The 25,193-nt window shown below is 40.9% G+C and overlaps 1 protein-coding gene across 3 annotated transcripts in view; it reads left to right on the top strand.

Annotated features, from left to right (window-relative positions):
* ypel1 (yippee-like 1) overlaps positions 1-19,370 on the top strand; it is a 31,241-nt gene extending 11,871 nt beyond the window's left edge. For all 3 annotated transcript variants that reach the window (XM_063488882.1, XM_063488881.1, XM_063488883.1), the window contains exons 3-5: positions 11,090-11,133; positions 13,464-13,572; positions 14,759-19,370. In XM_063488882.1, the coding sequence (XP_063344952.1) occupies positions 11,090-11,133; positions 13,464-13,572; positions 14,759-14,848 (243 nt within the window). In that variant the 3' untranslated portion in view covers positions 14,849-19,370. The remainder of the gene's footprint in view (positions 1-11,089; positions 11,134-13,463; positions 13,573-14,758) is intronic.
* The last annotated feature ends 5,823 nt before the right edge of the window (positions 19,371-25,193 follow it).

The following is a 25,193-nucleotide window of genomic DNA, read 5'->3' as shown; positions in this document are numbered from 1 at the left end:
GTCAATGCATGGAGGGATGGATGGCAACACTTTAGAAAGCCACAAAAATCATTAAATCTCAGACGTTCATTTACTGAAAGTTTGAGGCTGATGAGCATGAAAACCTCACCGCTCTTCTACTCACCTTACCTGTCATCGCTGGGCTGGTGTGACTAATATTCCCGTGACTGTGCTTTTCATTCCGACTTTACCCTTTTTTTTCTTCTTTTTTTTAAGGAAAATTACCTTCATCATCATCCACTCCTGTCGAGTACGAACAGCTTAAAGGTGCTGGTAGAAATGATGTGTCACTCGTTGAATCCAGTGTTCCCGTCAGACTATTGTCAGAGAAATTCATCTCCGCGAGTCTGTGACCTGAAGCGAATCTAGACGACACATTATTATAAGCGTCATAAAGTGTCCGACGGTGCCAGTCTGGATTTAAAGTCAGGAATCTCAGGGAAAATCTCTGAAAACGCGAATATTAGGACCACTAATTTCAGCACAGTTTTCACAGTACCTGGTGGTGGAACTGGTTTTCAACTGGTCGCTGGTATCAACTCGTGACCCCTCCTCTGTGATGTGTCTGTGGACTCAAATGTCTGCATAGTCCTGTGGAAAAAAAGCCTCATTATTAACTTCCCATCATAAATGGCTGCTGATCGTTTTGTTGCTGCCTGCACATAAATCCTGTCTTCACTAATGATCAATTCTAGCAACCAAAACAAACAAAAAACCTCATTTTACAGTCAGAGCGCACAGCAGGACGCTGAAGATTCAGCCAATTTCCCAAAATGAAATTGTCCTGCCAGGGCTGGTCATTCATCAGCCCACAGAGAGTGACAAATGTGAACCTGAGTGAAATACAAAGAGCTCTGTGGCCCCTTAAAGTTTCCGAGTCTGTTTATTACACGATTTCTGTGTATCGAAGTCCACGCTGGCATTTGGAGGCACAAACGCGCAAAGCTGTGAAAGCGTCACTTTAATGCCGGTCGTAAATCGGCAGCTGGAGGGGAAAGTTTCTGAACTGTGAGATGAAGCAGAGCAGGAGTGGTGACCTTTACGTGTTATAATTCAGCAGCGACGGCGTGCTCCTCTGCGTTAAGGCCTTACCGAGCGCTAAGCTGATTATTTAAATGGCAAAGTTGATCAATCTGAGCTTTGATCGACCGTGTGGAGGCTGCGCTGCTGTAATGACCTCATACGTCATGTGGTACTCACTTGGAAAAAACTGAAACCAAGTACAGTGAGTAGGTACTGCTGGAACAGCTATAATATTACCACTAGCCACTATGTCAAAAATCCAGTGTTTAAAAATTCTACATATATGTGCTAATTCTCTCCTGAAGCAAATGCTGATAACTCGGTTTGTTAGTGCAAGCAGAAGCTTTACCACCAGCCTCTCAGAATTTTCAGAGGCCTCAAGGTGGTAAGTTTGGAGTTGCGAAGTCTGCACAACAACAATTTCACTGGGTTTTAATTTTTAACGAGTATCATAAATCATGAATGCGATGTGCCTTTGGCCCGAGAGAGGGGGGGTGTCCTCATTTATCTGCGCCTCACTTAACCTGTTGTGAGCCATGTCAGATATGTGGATTTATCGCCACGCGCAGCAAAGACTGTGACAGGGCAGAAAGAAGGTGTTTTATGCAGTGAAGGTTTATTGGATCCTGCGTGGGGAAATTAAATTGTTGCTCCAGCAAAGTTGAACTGAAACCGGGTGGCTGGTGGTGGTGGTGGGGGGGATAAAGCAATAAATGAAGAGAAGTTTAGCCGATGTGGCTCATGCAAATAACCTTCAGTTTATCAGCAGAAGAAAAATGTAGAGGAAAACATGATTCATTCATGGGATGCTATTTAAATCGAGACACCATTGCTTGCTCTTGTAATTAATCAATTTCTTTCGCTTTTTTGCAAATAGGAAGTCGATCGTGGAAGAAAACACTTAACTTTTATGACACGGCTCATCCTCAATGGTCAAAGCTGGATTTAAAAAACGTTTAGTTTTCATTATGATGGAAGAAAGTGAAGCTGAAACAATAATAACTGCACGGTTACTCGGTTATTCTCTTATCAGCAGCTCCTTGTTTACCATCAAGCAGCAGCTTGTTGTAATCTCCTCCATAACCTCTCGCTCAGTTGAGACAGCGGCTGATGACGGCTTCTTGAGGCCGATCGGTGACTTACTGGATTTTTTTTCCCTTCAGGGACCAGAGCTCCGTCAGGGCCGGTCCGCATGCTTTGAAGGTCAGTTTGACTTTCTGGTAACTCTTTGTGGCTTGGACAGAGAAGACGAGCAAGTAGCAGGGAACAGAACAAATGCTTTTACACACTCTTGGCTGCGATGGGCCGTCTACGATTCAAACGGTGCCAAAACTAGAAGTCAGCTGCTGTTTTTCAGATCAAAGTTCCCAGAGAGCTCTTTTTAAGGAAAATATGCAATACTGTGTTTTACTGAGTACAGGCCTGTGTGGTTAAGGTGCTGCTGAATCTGATCAGGCGTAATTTTGCATTGAAATGTCAGCCAAAAGATATTATTTAATCTGCAGTTACACCAGCACTGCAAGGCTCGAATGCCTGGTATGGCAAATGTCTCACCGGGGTCATGAGCTTGTTTTATTATGAGCATCAAACCCACCTTTCCTGTGCTGCAGTCATTCTTCTTGATGTTGCCTCCCGTGTGACAAACGATTAGATGGAAGCAACACAATAATGACGTCAGGCGTCGGCGCTCCGCAGGTCAGAGCGGGAGGAGCTGAAGGTGTTGAAGGTTGTTTAGCCTGTCTGCTGGCTTTATTAAAGTCACGCCACATTGTTTCTCAGTGTTCCTCAGAGATGACACTGGAGCAGGAATGCTGGAAAACCAGTAGCACCAGAGCGCTTCTGTCTGGGAGCTGATTTATGACTTCACATTAGCCACGTCCGTGCTGGCCTTTGTTTGGTTTCTGGGCTTGATTTCCATGGGAATAAATTAAACCTGTCTTGTTTTCTCATGAATTATTGAGGAATCAAACCACAGACATCCTGCTGCTGTGTTTACTAACATATAACCAGAGATGGTGTTGCTGTGGTTAAAGCTGAGAGGCGATGTTTGCGTCAGACTGCAGTCAGAAACGCCATCTCGCTTTAAAATGCCCCACGCTGTTGTGACAAGTACAAACGATTCAAGTAACAATTATTAACAATTATTTTAATAATCGTGTATTTCTGTGATGAAAACAAACACATTTGTTGTTTTCTCTTTCGTGGAATAAATTCTGCTCTGGTCCCGTGTGTGACTTGAGATGAACTTTCTTATGAAACTTGTTTGAGCAGAAATATGTTTTGGTTTTGTTGTAGAACAATTATCAAAAAAATTTACTGGTGGACCTTTGATGGTTTGGCTGGTTTGGCTGGTTGGTGTTTTATGATGTTAAATAGTTATATACCGCCATAAAAATCTCTATTCTCCATTTCTGTTTCTTAAGAATGCGATTAGTTGGCAGTGCTAAACAGTTCCCAGTATACCACTGGAGTAAAGGGCTCACTGGGTTGTGTTGCTGTGTTTACTGGATTAATGCGACTGATGACGGACGACCTCTTTAAGCCAAACAATCCACGTCTGTAATAATTGGATTTCATTAAGAGTGCTTCCTCGGACAGTCTGTTCTTCTCCGGCAGGTTTCAAATGCTTAAAATGAGGCTATTTGCTCCTATTCTGCCTTCATAACACTAATATCTATGTAGCATGTATTTTTTGTTTTGTTTTGTAAATCCTGACTCAGAATCCTGAAGTGCACTTAATATTTTTATTTTTTTCCCCAACTCACTTCATTGTTAGTTTTAATTAAAAAAGGTACAAGGCGTCCAGAGAGATCAGATGCTACAAAAGGCTGCGTGCACTTCATTTGGATGCAGATATTTCAGCTGAAGTTCAATTAGCAGGCTTTCATCGGGGTAAGTGTCAAAAGGGTTTCTCAAGGCCGCCGTGCATGTGCTTCTTCCTGCAGCCTCGCAGGAGATAATTGCACAATCGTAGCTCCTGCAGTTCAAGCGCCGCATAATTAATACAGAAAGCAATCAGAACACGGGCAGAAAAAACTGCAAATGTCAGGAAAACCTGTGACGCAGCGCAGCAGTAAATGTATTTTGTTGCATAATGCTGCCACGTGGACTCACAGCCACAGTAAAGTAACAGAAGCTTTACCACTTCATACAAGTGCAGGAATGCATTTTCAGTCTTTTTCTATTGTTTGAGAAATTGCAATTGAATGATTTTATTTAATTATTATTTAATTATTATTTATTTTATTATTTTATTTAAAGTAGAGATGTCTCTCGAAATAGAACAACATACGATTATTTGTTTGACCACCAATATGTGACCTAAAGAAGTATAATCCATGTAACTGTAGAGAGAAACGGCTCATTTTGAGGATAATTATCAATAACATGAGTACTGAATTGTATTTATTTTATTTTTTTATTTCCTAGCAATCATTTCAAAATAAAATAACCATCGTAGTTACAAAGTAAAAGTTCTGCCCATGCTCAACATCACCTGAACCTCCTTGTTTGACTTTTGAGTTTGAAAGTTTGTATTCAGCAGTTTTTTAAATATTGTCATGTGATTCAAAATAATGAAAAAGCTTTGAAACCTGGGAGTGACTCGACCCGCAGGCCTCCCGTTCTCAGGTCCAGGTTACGACGGTGACGTCAGGGAGCAGAGCGGGTTTTTTGTTGATGGACAAAAAACCCAAACGTGTATTTTAATGTCTGATTTCACACGAATGCATCGTACCGTGAAAACATCCATCTGGAAATCGTTCTTAATATCTTGATATTGATTGTTGACCGTACCTCACACTGATCTATTAATAAACTCCTCATTCTGCGCCACACCTCGCTGCCATGTGTGTGTTCAGCAGTCCAAGGCGGCATCGCTGGTCCTCAGCATCAAGCCTTCTAAGCCGATTATGTTACTCAGGAGAAGATGACACCGTAGTCTGGTGTTTTCCACTGCATGGTGCCAAGGACCGCTCGCCTTGTCCATGTTTGATTTTCATCTCATGTGAAAGTATCTTGCACCGGTAGTGCGTTATGTGGGGTTTTCTTTCCATTGTACGTGGTCTAAGCAGAGGAGAAAGTAGTTCCTAAGCCCTGTTTTAAAAACAAAAAAACAAAGGGAAGTGTTGGAGGAGCTCTGCAGGTTCTGACAGATTTCTCTCCATCGCTGCAGCCTGAGTGCTGGAAATCCCCTGAGTCAGGTATAAAAAAGAAGAGTGGGGGGAAAATGTTTCATTACCCGAGCTTGTGCACAGAGTCTTCGAGGCATGCCAGGCAGCGAGGGAAGATGCAGATGGAGCAGCCTGAAAGAGAGGATTAACCTGAGCACATGGACCAGAAGGAAGTATGGCAGGCACAGTGGCCTCCCCCCTCCCGCTTCAGCCACTAAACTAAATATGGGGGGGGGGGGGTGTTATTACCTCAGCTCTGAGTGGAGATGGTGATTTATTTTTTTTATGGTGGAAACTTGATGAAAATGTTTGAGGGTATGCAGTCTTGGGATTCATGTGCATCAGCATCAGTTAATGTGCAGGTTGTATGCTTCATAGAACACTGATGATGCATTTAAATCACTTGTACAGCTGTCTGTCAATTAAAAGAGGAATTAATCAAACAAATGCAATATTTCTATTATTTATAATATTTTATGTCTGTTTATTTTCTGGGCTGATTCCTGCAAACTGCTGCTGGAAAGCATGCAAAGTAAATAAACGACATAAATAAACATATTTAAGCTGGATTTTAAGTTTGCCAGCAAACATGTTCCTTGGGCTTGGAAATGATGCTAGATTAATGCTGTAGGATATATATCTATTTTATATTTATATTAAAGCAGACAACTTTTTTTAAAATATATATCTCACTGTTCTGATTTAGTTGAGGCTAAAACTGTGCCGATATCCAGCGCCTGACTTGTTACAGTTCCTAAGCTCTGATTCTATGGTCTATTTTTGTCACTCCACTGGATTTGTTAACATGAAGGGCAGCTAGATAATCACTGACATGGTTTAATTTCAGTCAACACCTTCAACCCAAACATGCTGAACACAAGACGCGCAGGCACAAAATCTGATCGGACACGTGTTGTTGTTGTCATCCCGAGCACGCAGCTTCTTTTCAGCATCGCTGTCGCTTCATATTTTTATCAGATGTGGGTTACAGATAGCGATACGGCATCCTGAAATCAGAGCAGCGGTTAAGAGCAGAGCGTGAAGGCCTGCAGTGTGAACGTGGTCCTGGAGCGGGAGGATGCCGCCCGAATACTGACGAGGAGGCTGAGTATTTCATTCAGCACCTTGGCCTCGTCCCACCCATCGGGCTGATGGAAGTCTCTCTAATGGATTGATCACACTTTTCATTTCTCACCATTAACAGACGCAGCTCCCTTTTTCGTCTTTCTTTTTTAAGCCATCTTTAACTGGAAGTTTGCCAAGACTCTGCCTGTGACAGAGAAGTCAGTTTAATATTGCTCTTCTTTCTCTCTTCTTTTAAAAAAACACCATTTGACCAGGAAGGTTTTATTGAACCTTTTCGCAGCAACGTCAGCGGTGATGTTTATTACCTGGTACGTCAAAGGTGAAACATTTCAGTAATCACTTGGTTTGACGCCAGAGATGGTGAGCAAACGTTCAACAATCGGTGCCTGCGGTGATTGTCTCAGTTATAGACAAAAATCCTCACCTACAGTACATCCAGCTGCTTGGAGTCAAGGAGACTGAATCGCACCTGTGGGTTACAGACAATTTTAGTTTTATTTTAATGGCATCACTTCACAACAAAAACGATCTCATGGAGAGAGAGAAGGCCCCAATGATTCAACAATCCCATGTCTGCAAAAACTTGGTGACAGTGGGAAGGAAGGAAGAACACCATATTAAGAGAGGCAAACAAAACTGGATGCCTCTAAGACAGGGGTGTCGAACTCCAGGCCTCGAGGGCCGGTGTCCCGCAGGTTTTAGATATCACCCTGTTTCAACACCTTAATCAAATTATTAGTTCATTAACAGGCTTCTGGAGAACTTCAAGACATGTTGAGGTGATAATTTAGCCATTTAAATCAGCTGTGTTGGATCAAGGACACATCTAAAACATGCAGGACACCGGCCCTCGAGGCCTGGAGTTCGACACCTGTGCTCTAAGAGGATCACAAACCTTTAGATGACCAGACATCCTGTAATGATCACGCCAAGAGTGCAACATGGAAAAAGGACTAAAACTTTAAATGCGTCCAGTCGCAGAAAAACGTTGAGTGGGAACACTGGAGTGTGTCTCAAATATTTGGGTGAGCCACAACATTTCAGGAAAGATGAGATAAAAGTTTTAAAGCCTCGTCCTGACTGTGCAGCACGGCGGAGGAATCATCGTGGTTCAGGGCTGCTTTTGAACCAATGAATGCAAAAGTGTAGCAAGTTTTACAGGCGGGTTTGGGTAATGCAACAACACAGAGACCCAAAGCAGCAAGTAAACCAAAAGCTGCAAAGTTTCAAATAAGAAAACTGAGGTTTGGAGGGATGACATGAAAAGGACAATTTCTTCTATAATCAAGTTCAAACTGCGTATCATTAGTTCATGTTGAATTTTCACATCTCTGATATATCCCGTCGGAGCATATCTGTGAGTGAATGCTACATGACTTAAAATAAAACAGAAGCCAACACAAAATCTACAAATACCAGATCTACTTTTCTTACAAACATCTGACAAACGCTGTCCTCTAACTGAATTTATACAGAGCCTTGGGATTTAACAAGATTAAGTTGGAGCTGAGCCTTCACCTGCAACAGCCGACATCTGTTAAAACAGATGGTAAAAGTTGACCTCAGCGGGTTTGTTATAAGAGCTCTGAGTTAATCTCTTTTCTTTCCTTTTTTTTAAACACAAGTGTTTGTTTCACAGCTTCTCTTTCATTTTTATGGCGTCATTTTAAGAAGAAACGCCGGTGACACAGCACACTCACTGCTCTCACGGTGGATTTGTGTATCGTGTGTTTGGCTGAAGGAGCAGATTTCTGTGTGCGAGGTATTGTTCCCTTTAGTCCCATGTGGTCAACAGGATATTCAGGGATTTTGAGATTTGCTTTGTAGAATTTATTTCTTGGGAACAAGCGTTTTAAAACAAGTGTAATTGCAGCAGCTCAAAGAAATGAGTTTGGTAACCACACTCCAGTTTTTGTCATGTTTTATTAAGCAGCAAAAAAACAAGCTGTGTGAATATTTCCAGCTAGTATCTGATTCTTGCTGCATGGTTAAACAGTCAACAAAGCAGTCCCTGGGATGTCTAGCTGGACTGCTGGTAGGGTAGGCTAGAGGACGCTTGGGTTGCCGTCTGTCTCCCAAAGCTACTATCCGAATTTCTTTCTCTCTTTTTTCTTTTTAATCTTGTAGGATTTTCTGTTGCTAATGTTTTAGTGAATGTTGCAGCAGCTCGGGAAAAGGGGAAAAAAACACAAGCAAAGTAAAAATAGACTGTGGGAAACAGATAAGGGCAGCAAGAGATGGAGTCTTTTGCCAGTTGTTCAGCTGATGGCGAGCTACAGAGCAGCACAGATACGACATCCAGCTCTCGTCACACAGAGTAACCCGCCACCCTCTCTGGCCTAAACGCTGCCGAGGACTTGTTGTTAACTCCACGGGGACCGACCCAGTTCCCTCTCGCAGCTAAAGGTCGCATGTCTTGTGGCGCTGGACTGCATGTGTGCATAGATTTCCCTTCAAACACAAACATCAAAGTTAAGGATGTGACAGTAAGAGTTCTGCAGAGAGAAGGGTTTCCTTTTTTTGCACCTCACATTTGTTGCTGTGGAATCGGTTTTGGGATGAACTGCTAACGTCTGAAATTAAACTTTGCCAGTTTGGACACATGCTGGGCAGTTAAAGATGTCCCCCGGGCCTCAGTGCTGGTTGTGGCTGTGGTCAGTGAAGGAGGCAGCTGGTGCTCCTATTAGGCGGTATTAGCTCAGCGCCCTCAACCGCAACAACAAATGTATCTGCCACACTCATTTGCAATGGAAAAAGCAAAGCCGATTGAGGCCTGTCGCCCAGCCTGGGATGACGGGACCAGAGGATGGAAGCCTGGCAGGCTCTGTTGTCACTCACTGTGACGGCTTTACTGGCTCTGTTTACATTATACAGAACAGTCGTGTGTACATTCAATGGCAGGCAAATAGCAGGATAGTAAAAAAAAAATGCCAGTTTTCTTTTTATTACCTCCTACAGCAATCAAGACTACATAAGTGATTGAGTGTACCCTACAGTATTACTGAAACAGCCCCAACAATTGGCCACTCCCCTGTAAACAAACTTGGTGACTGTGGGGAGAAAGAACTCCCTCCCGGTCAGCAACAGGCATCGGCTGTCCCTCAGTGACCTGCTGGAGCGACACTACCATAAGTTGTTTGTGCAAGCGTCTTCTTAGGACCTATAGTCAGATTTTAAGTTTAAGCGACCTCTAGTGGCTCTGTGTGGAAATGCAGTAACATGTGCACTTGCGTTGTTATCTTTAAACATTGTGCTTTTTATTCTTTTTAAGATTGTATCTCTATTTTAAACCAACTCCTGATCTATAGCATACTACTGTGAAGTATTAATTGTGAATTATCAACGTAAAATTCTCTTTAATTGTGTCTTTGGTTTATTTTTGGCAGATGCTAGCAGACTCACATCTGCTGTTCTAGTGACTAAATGTGTCATGCAGATATAATATAAACCTGGGTAGTTCTGTCTGTCCCACGTCCCACGGGTAAGGCATAGCAAGCTTTATCTGCCTCAACAATAATGGGAACCATGATTTACTAAATGAACACGATGTTATATTAAATGCAACATGGAACTAGTGATTGAGCCTATAAAGTAATCTGGAAAGTATTTACTGAGCTCATGGAGGAAGTGAGAATCAGGCCCGTTTTCCCATAGATTACTATACAACCAGACATCTTTGCAACAATAGGAATCGCCCCTGCTGGACATTTGAATGAATGCAAGTTTAAGGCACTTGCTTGTTTGCTTCACTTTCTCTCTGTAAACAGCTCAGCAGGCTCATCTGTGCTGCTCTCAGACAAAACCTGCCGCTGTCATTGGTTTGTTCTCATCATTTCTGTAACTGAAGACTGAAACACCCCCAAAATTTTATTTGAGTACTTGGACTCAAAGTTTCTTTTGTTTGCAGGAGCATGAATACATTAGGACCCCCGGTTACCCACATCACCCTTCTCTGCAGAGACATTTTTAATTCCAGCCTCATAAGGAAGGCTGTGTTTGATTTGCCTCAAGGAATCCCTGCTTATACTATTTTCAGGGATGTAAACATAACAGTTCCTGTCTAACGAGAAAACTCCACGGGGTGCGTTTAATAAAACTGATGCAGGGTTTTCAGCTCATTTTGGGGGTGATGACGATGATTAAAGTAGTTATTATCAGCCGTGTGTGTGTGAGAGATAAATCCCTGTTAAACTGCAGCATTCCTCAGACATCAGTCTTCTATCAGCTGCTGTGAAAGCTGCTTTGTTGTTCGGCAGATGCACTGAATATCTGGGGCTGCATGTCAACAGTGGAGCTTGAAATGTTGAGATTGCAGATGGAAAAACTCTGTAAAAATGTGACTCATTAGATTTTTACCTTGATGTTATATGATCCGTTTATTCAAAACAAACTTTCATCTGTTTCCTCATAGCCCTACTTGTACTTTAATACTCTACTCAAAAGTAGAGTATTGACCTCTTCTTACATGACTGTCCATGCAGTATTTAGCAGAAACTGAAGTTTGTGAATATTGAGTCATTGTTTATGTGGTCTAATGTTTTTACTGCTCTCACATCCACATTATTCATAGACCTGTCTGTGTTGTTTATCTGCTCAGGCTTCTGCATTTTTGAGCCTCATTTTATTCCTTACCTCCAGCCAAACTTGTGCGGGACTGTTGATAAGGTGGAAGAACAAGAATGCACAGCAGTCGAGGGGGGAGAAGCACCCCGGGGCGTCAGATGCTGACATTCTTGAACTCAGCGGTGCGGTGCAGCTCTTTAATGTCAACTTACATGATGTCTTTTTCTCTCTCTCTCTGGTTTCAGTCATTTCAAGGCAGTCAAGGAAGAGCCTATCTGTTTAATTCAGTGTAAGTATGAATCTCACACCTCCAGCTCACCTTCCTTGTTTCTCATATAAGCAGTCTGACCTACAGCTTAGTTTGGCTTTAAAACACAGTTCAGTTATCTGAATTCATCTTTCACTCCACTTTGCTTTCAACATTTGCCACTTTCATCAGTTGAAACACAATGTTAGCTGATGAAAGTAGCAAATGTTGAAAGCACTTTCTTCTTAACTGCACAGGCCAAAATTTAGAACTGAAAGAGGAACGATCACCTCCACTAACCCCCGTTCACTTCTGCAGAATTTGTCGGAGTAGCCATTTACAGTTATTTTTGATAAGTTTTACTCAGCACATGCTTTATGCACGCACATATTCACTGTTCAGGAAAAGCATACTTAAAGCAACCCATCTTTTAATTAATAGTTCCCACCCCCATGTCCTCATAGATGCACACCTTCCAGTGACGAAGGTTCATAGGAGGAAATGTTGTGCCATGCTTCTTTGTCTGTACACCTGCATCTTATCAGTGCACTGCTGCAGCCAGAGCTGTTAGCATGAGATGCACATAAATTTTCATGCTCTCGGAGCATGGATCGGTCTCTGTCATGCATGCAGACTGCACCACAGTTTGCTTACAAACACCTCCTTTAGGTGGCCTCTGTGGGTTCATAAAATGATATTGCATGCCAGAAATTTTTAACTACAAACACTCAAAGGAACTGCAGATTTCTGGCACCATAGTGACTCAGAAACAGTCTGGTTCCAGTTTGCAGCAGCCAAGCCCAGCAAGCGCTGATTTATTTGGTGTTTTGCAGGTCAAACGATGTCAAAATAATTGTAGTTTTCAGTTGTTTAGATCACACACATGACCGATTCAGCTTTTGCACTATTTCTAATCAGGTTTTAATGAGTCCAGTCATTAATTTATCATTTGACCTGGAAACAAACAAATCATTTCTCACTGGTAAACGCAGGACGGACTTCCATTCTTTCAGAGTTTCAGTCCGTGCTGCAGAAAAAGCTGGTTAGCATTCATCTCTTTGAACCTGAGAGCAACTTTTACCGGTCTATTTCTTGGTTGGTTGGTTTTTGGGACTCTGCTCTCAGTCTTAATGAACCGCGCAGAAGCCGCCCCCCTCTCTGCCCCTCAGAGCCCCGAGACATTTTGAGACAGTGTCGCTTTTCAACAGCTTCGTGCCACCCGACTCTGAATTACATTGTTTCACCTGTCACAATGAATCGAATGAGAGAAGCAGTCTACGGGCGCGAGCGTCTGAATAAATGATTCCGAACAATGTGAAAGCAACCGAACCCCTGAGACAAAGCTTATGGTGCGCTGCAGGTAAAAAGACATTTAGGCTAAAAAACAGAAACATTTGTGGTGGAGGGAAAAAAACTAAAGGTTTGCAGACATCTACCGGTTGCTTGGTTACATATAATAATTTCTAAAGGAGTCTGTTTCTCATGACGTGTTCATTTAATTAAAACGCCACTCAAACTTCTCTGCAGCACAGCGTTTTTAAAGGGACAGTTCACCACAAAAAGCAGTCCTCTCAGTCTGCCTGGATTGTTTTGCTGTGAGTTATCAGACGTGTCTGCCTTTTTCCTCATGAAGCTGAGCATCAGGCTCTGCTTTCGTGCAGAATTTTCTTTCTTGTGTCTACATCTGCCAACAAATCCAAGCGTGCAGCTCGCTGACAGTACAGGTCAGCTGAGGTAGACGTGAATGTTTACATATTCTCACACCGTCACGGGTTGCTGCACCTCTGCACGGCAATACCAGTTCGTCAGCAAATTAAGTAAGACGCCAAGGTTCGTGGTATTTTCAAGGAAAGGCTGACGTCTGTAGAGCTGATGTGTCCCAAACTGGTCAACTTAAAGCAGAGGAATTAACAACACAGCAAAGATTTTGGGGGCAAACTAAGAGCAAAGTGGCAGCGTCGAGACATTCTTAACACGTTTATCTTTGCTTTGCTTTCACTCCTGAAACTTTCTGCAAGAAAATAAGATTCGGTCTATATAAAATGGTTTAGGTAAATTTAGGGGCGAGTTGGTAGTTCGAGCCCCGGCTCCGACAGTCTCGGTCGTGGTGTCCTTGGGCAAGACACTTCACCCGTTGCCTACTGGTGGTGGTCAGAGGCCCCGGTGGCGCCAGTGTCCGGCAGCCTCGCCTCTGTCAGTGCGCCCCAGGACGGCTGTGGCTACAATGTGAATGGGTGGATGACCGAATGTAGTGTAAAGCGCTATACAAATACAGGCCATTTACCATGTTTAATCGTAGGGCCCCTATTTATACTCTGCTTTAATTTCCTTGACCCTTGTGACCTTTCCTGCTCTCCCTGCCTTCCTTACAGGGTGAATGTCGGCTGCGGGCCAGCAGAGGAGCGGGTTCTCCTCACAGGTTTACATGCTGTGGCTGATATCTACTGTGAAAACTGTAAAACCACCCTTGGCTGGAAATATGTAAGTAATTTGCTATTTAAATGTTCCCCTCAGCTTTTCTTTGTGTTCTTACTTCCCCGTCTGTCTTGATGGATCACTAAAGGCTGCTGCTTTGTTGTTTTGCAGCTATGTGGTTTTTCTAGTTTCTGAGAGAACACATTATGCTGTTACAGGTCAGAAGAACAAGGTTGCTCTTATTAAAGCAATGCTCATTAAAGAAACTGTGACAGTTTTTTTCTTTTTTTAAATACTCAGGTTTTTGTTTGGGCTCAGAGATTGAACACTCTGTGGTATCCAAGTGTGCAAGATAATTACAGTGCCGAAAGGTTGGCTGCAGACAGCCAGGCTGGTACCTCTGAGAGTCTACAGTGATTAAATGTCAGGCCGTTTTGAAGAGGCTTGTCCTGGTAATTGTGTGAAAAGAGTATAGAAGGGTGTAAAATAACTGAACACGGTATAAAGACAGGGACTCACTTAAAGCTGCTGCTTCAGTGACAAAAACAATTAGAGATTCTCCGAAAAGCCCTGAAAGCAAAGCAGAGCAGGGCTGGTTTACAAGGCAAACCAGGCTGAGCAAATATTCACGGAAGCAGACTCACACGAGTCTCCCGGAGCTCAGCAGGGCCGGGACATATGCCGGAAATCATACAGCACTTAACGAGATGCACTGCCGGTCTGGAAGTTTAGACCTTTGAACGAAGCGATTTGGACACCGGAGGAAACGTTTTCTGTTCTCATATTTCTCTCTGCGTCTCTCAAAACCCTGCTGTTCTCTGACGGTGATGGTGATAGTGCTACATCAATGTGTTCATCTTGGATGCTTGAATGCTGCCGTCTCTACGCGTCCCATGTTCTCCGTATAAAAAAGGGCTGGGACAATATCGCCAGTCTTTCTTTCTTTTTGTGCATTTTTATGACTATAAAGAAAAAACATAGAAGATGTAAGCGTGCCAGATTTTAGCAAAGCTGCTCATTTACATCAGCAGTCCCTGCAGAGCACATTAGTCTATATGATGCACCGGTGATGGTTACAAAGATGCACCGATATAGGAGAAAATTAAAGTGAGCACAGATGAGCCATTGAGATATGAAGTGCAGCTGTTTATTGCTCTTATTCCACTTTGTATTCCCACTGTCACTCGTTTTGTTTGATTATGTGTTTTTCTTTTTCATGACTGATTTTCTGATGTTTTTCCTCTTTTAACAGGAGCACGCGTTTGAAAGCAGTCAAAAGTACAAAGAGGGAAAGTTCATCATCGAGCTGGCTCACATGATCAAGGACAACGGGTGGGAGTGACGCTCCGCCTCTCCATTTGTTTTTGTTGTTTTTGTTGTTGTTTTTTTTCTGACCTGGGAATGCTCTTTATCGAACTACAGGGGGAGGGCGCTCGTCCGGCCCTCCCCCCACCAGCCCCCACACTTTCCTAACAGTTAAAAAAAACAAACACCTCCACCTTCCCGCCTTCTCCACGTGCACACGCACCCACCTGCTCATTGTGAAAGTGAACAAACGGCGACCGACGAGTGGAGCGACTCGTTGAAAAAAGACATCGTGGGAGTCCCGCCGTTACTTTGAAGATTCCCTGTTCTCCTTCGCAGCCCCAGAGCTTTTGGGATCGACCCCGCCCACTCTCAACCCGCCGCCGCCCCACCGAAACACGCTTACAAGTGATTGTGGTGACGTGTCGACCACTATGCGAACGAAGAGAGAGACTTCACCGAGAGGACGTTTCTTTCTTTTCTTGATGACTTTGATTATTTTAATGTTATTTGCTTTAGTTTTAACGTCGGGTTTGGTAAAGATTTGGTTTGGCAGCCGATGGATGTTACTGGTTAGCATTATATTTTATTTCCCTGTCAAGTCTGTTTTTGTTCGTTTTGTCGGCTTGGTGTATCTCTGCCTCTAGCTGAGCATGCTTTTCTTTGCTAATGTCCAAATGAGTAATCAGGGATGGGTGAGGAGCAGAGGGGGAAAGGGAGTTTATCGTAGTTGCAAATATGTAGCAGCATCTTGCTTTCTTTTTTCTTTTTTTTTCTTTTTTAAAGAGGCAAAGAATGAGTTTGCAGTAATGTGGAATTTTATACCTAATATTTTTCTGTTTTTACCCTTTTTTTCGACTTTCTTTTTCCCTCTTTCTGGTACTTTTCAGCACCCAAAAGCATTGAAAGCAGCACCTAGTATTCGTTTGACATAAATGGGTATATATATATACGTATACATAGATCTATAGATAAATATTTGTAGTGTTTGGCTAATTGCGATTGTGGCTGGTCCCAGTTTGCAGCAGTACCACGAGTGAAAGACGAAAAAGAAGCAGAAATGGTTATTAGACTGGGGATCCTTACATCAGTGCCCACACATCATAAAACACGATGACAGAGTGTATTATCCCATTGTCTGGTAATGAAACAATAAGAGACACACTTACATATGAATATAAATACACATATTATGATTACATATCCATAAATACTATGAAAATGTTCGTAGTACGTCGATATTGGAACATGGTTTCTCTCTATATATATATTTGCTGTCATGCACATATGTATATATGCATATTACTGTGTGTATATATGCATTGTGTGTGTGTGTGTGTGGTCATGCATTATACAGTGGCATACTTGAACGACTTCGTTTGCACTTTGCAGAGGCGTTTGGTCCATCGCGGTTTGGAGGCAAAATGTTTGTTCGCTCTCGTTTCCCAATGGCCTTCTCACAGATGAACGACAGATTGTTGGAGATGGAAAGGAAGCTGGAGCAGGAGGGCTTCGTCGACTCTGGTATGCTTAGCAGCTGCCTGTTAGATACTTTGAGGAAATTTGGTTTCATTTTCTTTAAATTCCGGGTTTCCTCTCACTTCTTCCACCCCAAAAAGTAGTTTCTGATTTTTTTGCTGCTATACTGGAAATCCCGCCGCTTCGCCCCGTTCTTCTAGATCTTTTGCACTTTACGTCCTTCTCTCTCTCTCGGAGCGTATGAATCGTCTCTTTGTGGACAGCATCTGTGATTTGCCTCCAAGCCGTATGAATCTTGTGCCTCTTCAAAACACGAACGGCCTCCCTCTACTTGTTTTCTTTTATTTTTCCTTCTGTTGTGCAGTGCATAACTCTGAAAACTTTCATGTGAACCGATGTGTCTTCCCCTTCCCTTCGCCCCCTTCCTGGTTCAAAGAAGTAGCCCTCGAAATAACATTTTTCACCAAAATCCTCAGAGCTCTATGGATAACAGAGACTTGGTATATATACACACATATATTTTCTATGTTAAGATTTAGAGGTGCAAAAACAGATGGATATTCAGTATATTATTTCTCACAGTAAAGCAAAGAGGAGGAAGAAGTTGCCCAGGACTTGTTGGACTTTTTAATCGGAGGGATTAAAAAGATGGCAGCAGGTGATGGTGTGGGCAGGGTGGGATAGGATGGGAGAGATTTAAAAAAAAAAAAAAAAAAAAAAAAAAAAAAAAAAATCAGCAGTGATTGATTACTTTGCCGGCAAGGTCAGTCAGATCACACGACCTTTTAACCTAAAACTATGACAATGCAAACCCTTGATAGTTAGCAGTGATACCTACTTGAAATATAAATACATAAACAGCTAAGATATTGGCCCGTGTTACAGTTTTTGTACATAAAGTAACATATTTAAGGTTTTATACGTATTTCTACTGGGTTAGTTCTTTTACTTCCCCTACTTGAAGCACTTTTGTTCACCGTACCTCTGGCTGTGTGGTGTCTGGCTGTGTGGCGTGTGCGCATACATGCATGTGTGTTAATCCACATGCATGCCTGCACACCAAAGCGAATGTTTACCTTCACTTCCTCAGTTTTCCCCTCTTTCTTTTTTCTTTTTGAGTTTTCCTGGTGTGTTTTTTTTTTTTTTTTTTTTTTCTTCCCTTTCACAGCTGTTTGGTTTCACTGTCTCTCCCGCTGATCTGCGAGGTTGACAGCCAGGTTAGTTTGTTTGGAAGTGATTTATCCCCCGTTTGGTTTGTTTGCTTTTTTTCCCTGTTAGCTTGTTTATTTAGCTTGTGTGGTAAGAGCCCGTTAGAGGGCCGGTGTTTAGGTCTCTGCTGAGCCATGTAGACGTTGAGGGCGAGCTGGAATCTCCCACCATGTCGCAGGGAGAGCCTTTACCAAGACCCTTTGGCCACCACAGTCAGTGTCTCCTGTGCTGAGGGCTTTCAGGTGTAGAAATGCACCCTGTGGCAGCTATGTCGGAGGTCATTAGTTTGCGGCAACACTGGCTGTGAATATCTGATTGTATTTTTTGAACGTATTCATTCTCGTGGTGTTTTTCTTTTTTTGTGTAAAAGTGAACTGTTACTCCCCTTATCTATTTGATCGAATGGCTTGTTTTGATGATAATAGCCTGTTTTAGTCACATCTCAGTTCTGGTGCTGCATCCTTTCGATGTTTTGCAGGACACACAGGGCCTGTCAAATGCAGGCAAGAATTTGCAGGTCTGTCCAACAACTTAATGCATAGAGTGTTGAACGCAGCTGATAGCGTTAACCCCGCAGCATCGTTTGGGCGTGTGCTCAGAGGTGCAACAAACTTCTTTGCAGATGTCATATCAAACTTTTAATGGCCTGTTTTTGAGTCCAAATTCTAAAGTATTGAAATATGATGTGAAAGATTTGAGCTCCTTCAGCCAGAACTAGCTTGTCTTTCCATTTCCTGGTAACAATCTGGAATACTGCAGACTGGAAGGCCATCGGATAAAACAGTCATTGCATTAAAGCCATGTCTTCTTCCACATGTCTTGAGATTTGGTCAGATTAAAGCTACAAACATTAGATGTTCACAGGAATGCGTGAATGCATCGTTAGATGCTCGAAGGTTGCAGCTCCTGAACTATGATGAGCTTTTATTAAAACAGCAAAGTCTGATTGCATTAACATAACAATGCCACAGCCCCTGCCTTTAGGTTGGTTTACCTCTGTGAACTTTCCACACACTCAGTCTCACAAGACCAGCACCCGTAGCAAAATTTGGAAAGAAATCTACCTTACAGGACTGTTTGTGTCTACCTGAATCATTACTGAATGCACACACACAGTTGTACGATTTCCCTCTGCTACATGCACACAGCCAGTTTCTCATAAGGACCTCCACATGGCAGCAGCAGCAGTTTCTGGGAGCGACCCGACTGCAGAGCCTCTATACTCTTCCCTTCGATAAGTCAGTCAAAATTGAACCAACAAAAAGCAGCTGCCAGTGTCACCGCCAGTGCGTACCAAATAAAGACCCAGGCTCTATTGAATGCATCAGTGTCATGTGTCAGCGGGCAGGAACGAAGCCAGGGTCCACGGTCGATGGTCCCCTGGAGATTCGACTGCGATACCAAAATCAAAGAGTAGAAAACCTGTCACCTATGACATTGTCTTTCTGTAGAATGTTTTGATTCTCTGAAATACAGCGTCAAAGCAGCCTGGATGAAAAATGTAGATATTTGCTGCTGAAAACTGTTTACTTTTTATTGTTGTTCTGTTGTTATTGTGGCACTGGCTACCTACTTTTTGCGCTCTGTTACTGTCTAAACAGGATGTTGATCAAAGGCTAGATGGGTATACGGGGGAAAAGACTGTACAAGTTCTTTTCTTAGACTGTTAAACTACAGTTTGAGGTCTAAAAGCATGTTGTATTTATAATGTCGTGCCTGTTTTTTGTTTTTTTTTTCTTTCTAAATTTAAAAACAAATATTCTATGCTTTTTATTTGACTACATTGCTTTGCATTCTGTCTTATTAAAGCCATGTCACATGTCTGTTTTCACTCTAATGTAAACTATCAGATATCACAATAAAATTTTCAATGGCATTAAGTCTCGGTTTGTCAGAAGGTGTCATTATTTTTACATTTTAAATTTCATATGCCATTTTTCATAGCACATTAACTTTTTCTGAATGTGTGCAAGTAAGACAGAAAAATGGAGGATTTAGCTTTTTGTATATTACATTTTTTAAACATATACAATCTAAAGATTATGCAACTTTTATTATTTATATTTTAAATAGTTCTGAAAACAAAAGTGCACTTTTACATAATTTAAAAACATTATCTGGTCCTTAGCAGGTTCTAAAATTATTTAAATCTAATCTCAAATAAACAACATGGCATATTACACTTTCATTATTTATTTAAACAACAAAAAGGCATAGTGGATGAATGGAAAAACTAAATACACGCTTACTATTCCACTGAAATGTAAAGAGTAAGCAGCCAAGCGCTGCTAATGAAATCACTTGATTAATTAATCATTAATCAGAATGACCACCTCCATAAACGCTAAAGTGTCGGCAGTTTGCTGGCCTGGAAAACTGAGGGGTTTTGTTTTTTATATCACAATGTCAAAGAGCAAAGACATCAGCAATGACAGAAGCAACAGTTGCCACTTTCAAGGAACTGAACTCCATCATTCTACAGTTTTTCAAGACGATCTCCCCAGGAGTCGATGTTCCCACAAATTCACCCCAAGGCCAGACCATGCAATGCTCAGAGAAACTTAAAAAAAGTCTGAGTCTGCAGGCCTTGGTTTGCTTGTTAAATGTTAAAGCTCATGACAATTACAATTAGAAGAAGCCTGAACACTTATGGATTGTTTGGAAGGCTTACCAGGAGAAGGCCTCTTTTCTCCAAAAAGGACATAGTACCATAGCTTAGGTTTGAAAAGTTCTGAAGAAAGACTTCTGGAACAATGGCCTTTCGGACAGACGAGTCCAAAGTGGTGATGTTTAACATAAGGCACAGCACCACGTTTGGAGAAAACCAAATCACCATATCAGGACAAACACCTCACAAACTGTGAGCACAGTGGTGGAGGGGTGATGATTTAGGCTTGTTTCGCAGTCGACCATCAACTCCTCTGTGTACCAAAGTATCCTAGAATCAGTGTGAGCTCATCTGTCTGACAGCTAAAGTTTGGCTGATCTGAGTCATGCAACAGGACAATGATGCCAAGCACAGCAACAAATCTGCAACAGAATAAGTGAAAAAGAAAAAACCCCAAGCTGATGTGTTGGCACTATCAAAGTCCAGACCTCAACCTGATAGAAATGCTTTAAGGGGGGGACACACAGTAAATCTGCCTGGGGCAGCATCAAACTCAGCTTTCTGCAAATAGACTTGCAGCATATGGGTCACCTGCTCAGCCCAGTGACCTACACTGACACTCAACAAAATGATTGCTGCTCTAAAAGCTACCGAATCATGGGATGTTCTTCATTTCTCATACACTGCTTCTGCTATACGGCTTACAGTTTACCAAATAAAAAAAAATGAGTGTATTATGTCATGTGTTGTTGTTCTTCTGAAGCTGTGATTGCCTAATTTGAAAACCTGCTAAGGACCAGATAACTGCTTATCATGTCCTGATATGTAGGATTCAAAGTCTGTAACTGTTGACTATAATATATATACTTTTTCTGTCTTTGTGCACTAAACTGTTAAGGTGAGTTAGTTTAAATGGTTATTCCCTTATACGTTTTTTTGTGAGCATGGATAAACAACAAGAATGCAAAAATTAGACAATGGTTATGTGCTTATTTGAGCACCATAAAAAGCCCTGAAAGTGATAATGTAAATTAGACCAGAGCACTGGCCTGGAGCATTTAAAACAGGAATGCAGCTGAAAAAGGAACTGGTCTGTGGTGAATGTCATGTCTGTGAAAGGTGATGAAATTAAATTTGACAGTTCACCACAGAGGCGGAACTTCTTCATTGAATATTACAGGCCTTGCAGGAAATATGGCCTTTAAATGTAAAACAATTACTGAGGCATGAAATTCACTAGTCTCCTTTCTGATGTGCAAGTGTGTCAGGTTGGAGGGTTGTCAGGTCATTTCTTCAAAACACAAAGAACTGCAGGTGACAGTGCTTTTTGTTTTCGGTTTGTGCAGCTGAAGAGTCGGACATCAGCAGTTGTGTGTTTCATCGACTGCAGTCGCACTTCCTTTTACCTGGTTTGACTGTTGGCTCAGTGCCAAAGGACAAAGGGTCATATATATAAATAATTAATTCTAATTATTTTTAGCAGGTCTCCAAGTGACAAACAGTGAATTCTTTAGGGGGGGCTTTATATAAATTAAACAAGACTATACTGATGAATACATTTAGTCTGCACAGGTTCCTCAGATTTCTTGACTATATTTTCTGAGCTTCAGGGCTGTTTTGTTTTGTTTTGCAGTTATACTGTGACTATCTTCCCTTCTGTGCCGATGACACTCTCTGTTCTCAGTTTCATGGTCAAGTGAGGCCTTTTCCCTCATTATTCCAGAAGCAGAGAAAAGATTCCAAGACTACTGAAGACAAAACTGAAGGCAGAAAGGTTCTCAAATAAAGCAGGTGGTCTTTAATTGCAAAGTATTTCAAATATGAATAAAAATGATGGCAATTCCTAAACAGTAAATGCAAAATTGTTTTTAAACCCCTTGAAATAAACCCAAAATTCTGCAATTCAAATTGATTGTTTGATTTAGAATCCGACGTCACTGTGTACAGATGCCCTAAAAGGAATCACTGGATAAAATATGAGGGGTCTTAAGATGTTTAATGGGGGTCACAAAGAAGGAAAAATAAAAGTTCTGCCCTATAAATTTTCTTTTACTATATTTTGTTTAGTTTTTTCCTCCTGTTTTCTGGTTTACTTGAGTGAATGTACTTACAATGTTCACTCTTTTGTTTTTAGAAGAGGCCTTTTGAATGCACTCCCAAGAGTTTCAGTTTCAGTTGAGATTTTTATTAGTTCTTCTGTTCTCACAACAGTTTTGCTTTTATCTCACAGGTTAATCATTCTCTATTTAGGTGAGTTAGACTGACACACAGCGAGTATCTCAAACAGAAAGGTTGCTGTTTTATAACTGATCTTAACGCCGTCTTTACTTCCTTCAGTATCATCATATCCATATCATGGTCATACATGTGACAGTATCTCAACAACAAAGGCAAGAATTCTGCTAAGGTATAAAAAATGTGAATTCCTTGCAAACAACTTTAAACAGATTATTTAAAATGACTATAGCTTGCAATGGTATGAATTAAAGACAGTGCAGTGGGGGGATTGATATTTTAATTTCTATATGCAGATAAAAGAAGACTGGAACATTTTCCTCTTCTCTCATAAAAGTGCTCATATTTTTTTTAATCGTATTTGATGAGTGTGAAGGCCCGAGGTGACGAATGAATCTCACTACCTCTCTCCCAGCAGCCTCTCAGTCTGTTCTCACTCACAATTGTTTAACCTGCAATAGCTCAAAGTAAAGGAGTTATTTGAATTTGAATTTCTGTATTATGACAATAACTGTGCATTATATATGTAAGGTCTGTGGAATAAACCTCAGGAGTTTACATGCATCACGCACACACAATGACTCAGAATGACTCAACAGAAACAGTAGTACAAATAACAAACATGTTGTGTCCACATATTGACTCAATGTCATATTTTAAATATCAAAATATATTATGTATAATAATATACATATCAGTTATTTGATATTAAAGTGCAAAAAATAAAGATATTGCATTAAGTTAAGGAAGTACAATAATTATAATATACTGTTAAATGTTTTTAAAAGTCATTGTTCAAACAGTTGTGAATAAAATGAACTTTGTGGAGAAACAATGACAGCTGTCTAAAAACAGGAAACACTGCAAAATAGTCAGTTTGCTTCTTTTAGATGCTTTGCCAGGCCTGTAGCTGTCTTTAGTGATTTTTATTATCATGGAAAGGATCCTGCGATCATCCACCGCTGTTGTTTTCTATTGTTTTCTATTATCCAGGCCTTTTATTTTACCAAACAAAGAAGTGTGTTGTTCTCTTTTTTTTTCAGAATATACTAAACTGTTGATTTTGTCTCAGGGCTTCCACACAGTAAATAACAAGCAGTGACATGGCAACCAGATCACAGAAAGCTGATGAAATTCAAGGACTTGAAGTGATAGCTGTTGAAATGAACCCACCCACCCACTTCACATCACCAGCTCGTTTCCAAGTCACCAAATGTCTCTGATTCTCTGGTCTCTAATTGCCACGTCTCTGCTCAGACCCAGTAAGGATGAACAATTTAATTTGCATCGTAAGCTCACATGTTGCAGGTTCACAGTAAACAAAATGCCACATATAGACTCATGTCTAGACCTCCCACCTGCTTAAAATAACTGTGAAACAAAGTCCCTAAAAAAGGAGTGTGCATCTTTAAAAATGTCATAATTTCAAATTAAAGCTAAGACTCTGCAGTTTAAGCCCATATTCATCACATAACTCTGACTTCAATGTTAAGACTACTTTCCAAACAGAAGACATACATTTAACCATTAAGTCATTCTGTTATGTTTTCAGATGAGTTCAAACAACTTCTTGTTTACCTTCATTTCTCCAAGCTTCTGTATTATTCCATCCTTGAACTCATTATTTCTTTACAGTTACACCCACTACTCCAGCCTAAAGTCATCAGAAGACACAGAAATGTAAATTTATTCCACAAAAAAGGCTGCCACACAATAAAATATCAATGCTTTGATCTCAGGAAGCTGTAATTTCTTTAAAAAAAAATACACTTTTTTCAGTTTTTGGCATGTCAGTGAAACAAGAGAAAGACTAGCTGTCTTTTCCACCAAAAGACGCTTTCTTATAATGGTTTTTAGAAGCATTAATTATTAGATAAATAAGAGCTTTAGCCTGTGGCAGACAGACCAACCAGCAAAGAGGAAACTGCAGAAGTAATAAATGAGAAGCCTGATAGTTCTTTTAGCTGGTGGAGACCAAAAATGGAGCTAAAATAATTTAATCTGGATTTTAGTAAGATAATTTGATAGACAGACATTGCAGCAATTATGTGACAATAATATTTCATTACTTAAACTTAAAAAAATGTTGGATCCCATGTCTTCTCTCTCCTCTAATTTCTGTTTTGTCCTTTTCTTTCTTCTCTTTGCCTTCAACCAGTTGCAGTACAGGTTACCCAAATCTGGTTTTGCTGGAGGTCTCTGTGCTACTCACTGGTAAACAGTTTAACCCTTTAAATCCAAGTGTATCATATTTGATACATGTGTTTTGTGAGTTTTTGAGACTTCTACATGATCAGCATGACTTTTTTTACCCCCCAAAAATGATATGAATTGCATGACACATTTTTAATAACTACATTGCAAAAATATTGCTTATGTAGCAAATGTGATTCAAATTAAAACTCATATATGCAGATTTAAATTTGATATATTTTTATATAGTTTGTCTAAAGGTTCAACAAACATTCCATTATCAAAAAAATTAAAGATTTCTGGCAGTTATTTCATGGTTCAGGTTTTAAAGGGTTAACTCAGCTCAGTTTTAATCAATTTATAACTGTAGCTGCATCAAAGCACTTTATCTTGTAAGCTACAGACGTCGCAATATTAGTGAAAATCCCAACAATCAGACAATCACCTTATATAATTTAATCATTAATCAACTAATATATTTATTTATTGTTTAATCAGATCCTGTAAATTGCCCAGCTGTTTTCAACACTCACAAATGTTTACTGGCTGAAAACTTTATCAAGTGTGTATCGTGTATCAAAGTAAACTGAAAGCAGAAGCCAGATAAAACTTCGGCGTGCCGTATAATGCCACAAAATCTTATTTAATAAAGCTGTGC

This window comes from Pelmatolapia mariae, linkage group LG12 (genome assembly GCF_036321145.2).
Source record: "Pelmatolapia mariae isolate MD_Pm_ZW linkage group LG12, Pm_UMD_F_2, whole genome shotgun sequence".
NCBI classification, from domain to species: domain Eukaryota; kingdom Metazoa; phylum Chordata; class Actinopteri; order Cichliformes; family Cichlidae; genus Pelmatolapia; species Pelmatolapia mariae.
Note: the sequence above shows the minus strand (reverse complement) of the source record. Positions and strands in the feature narration are given on the sequence as shown.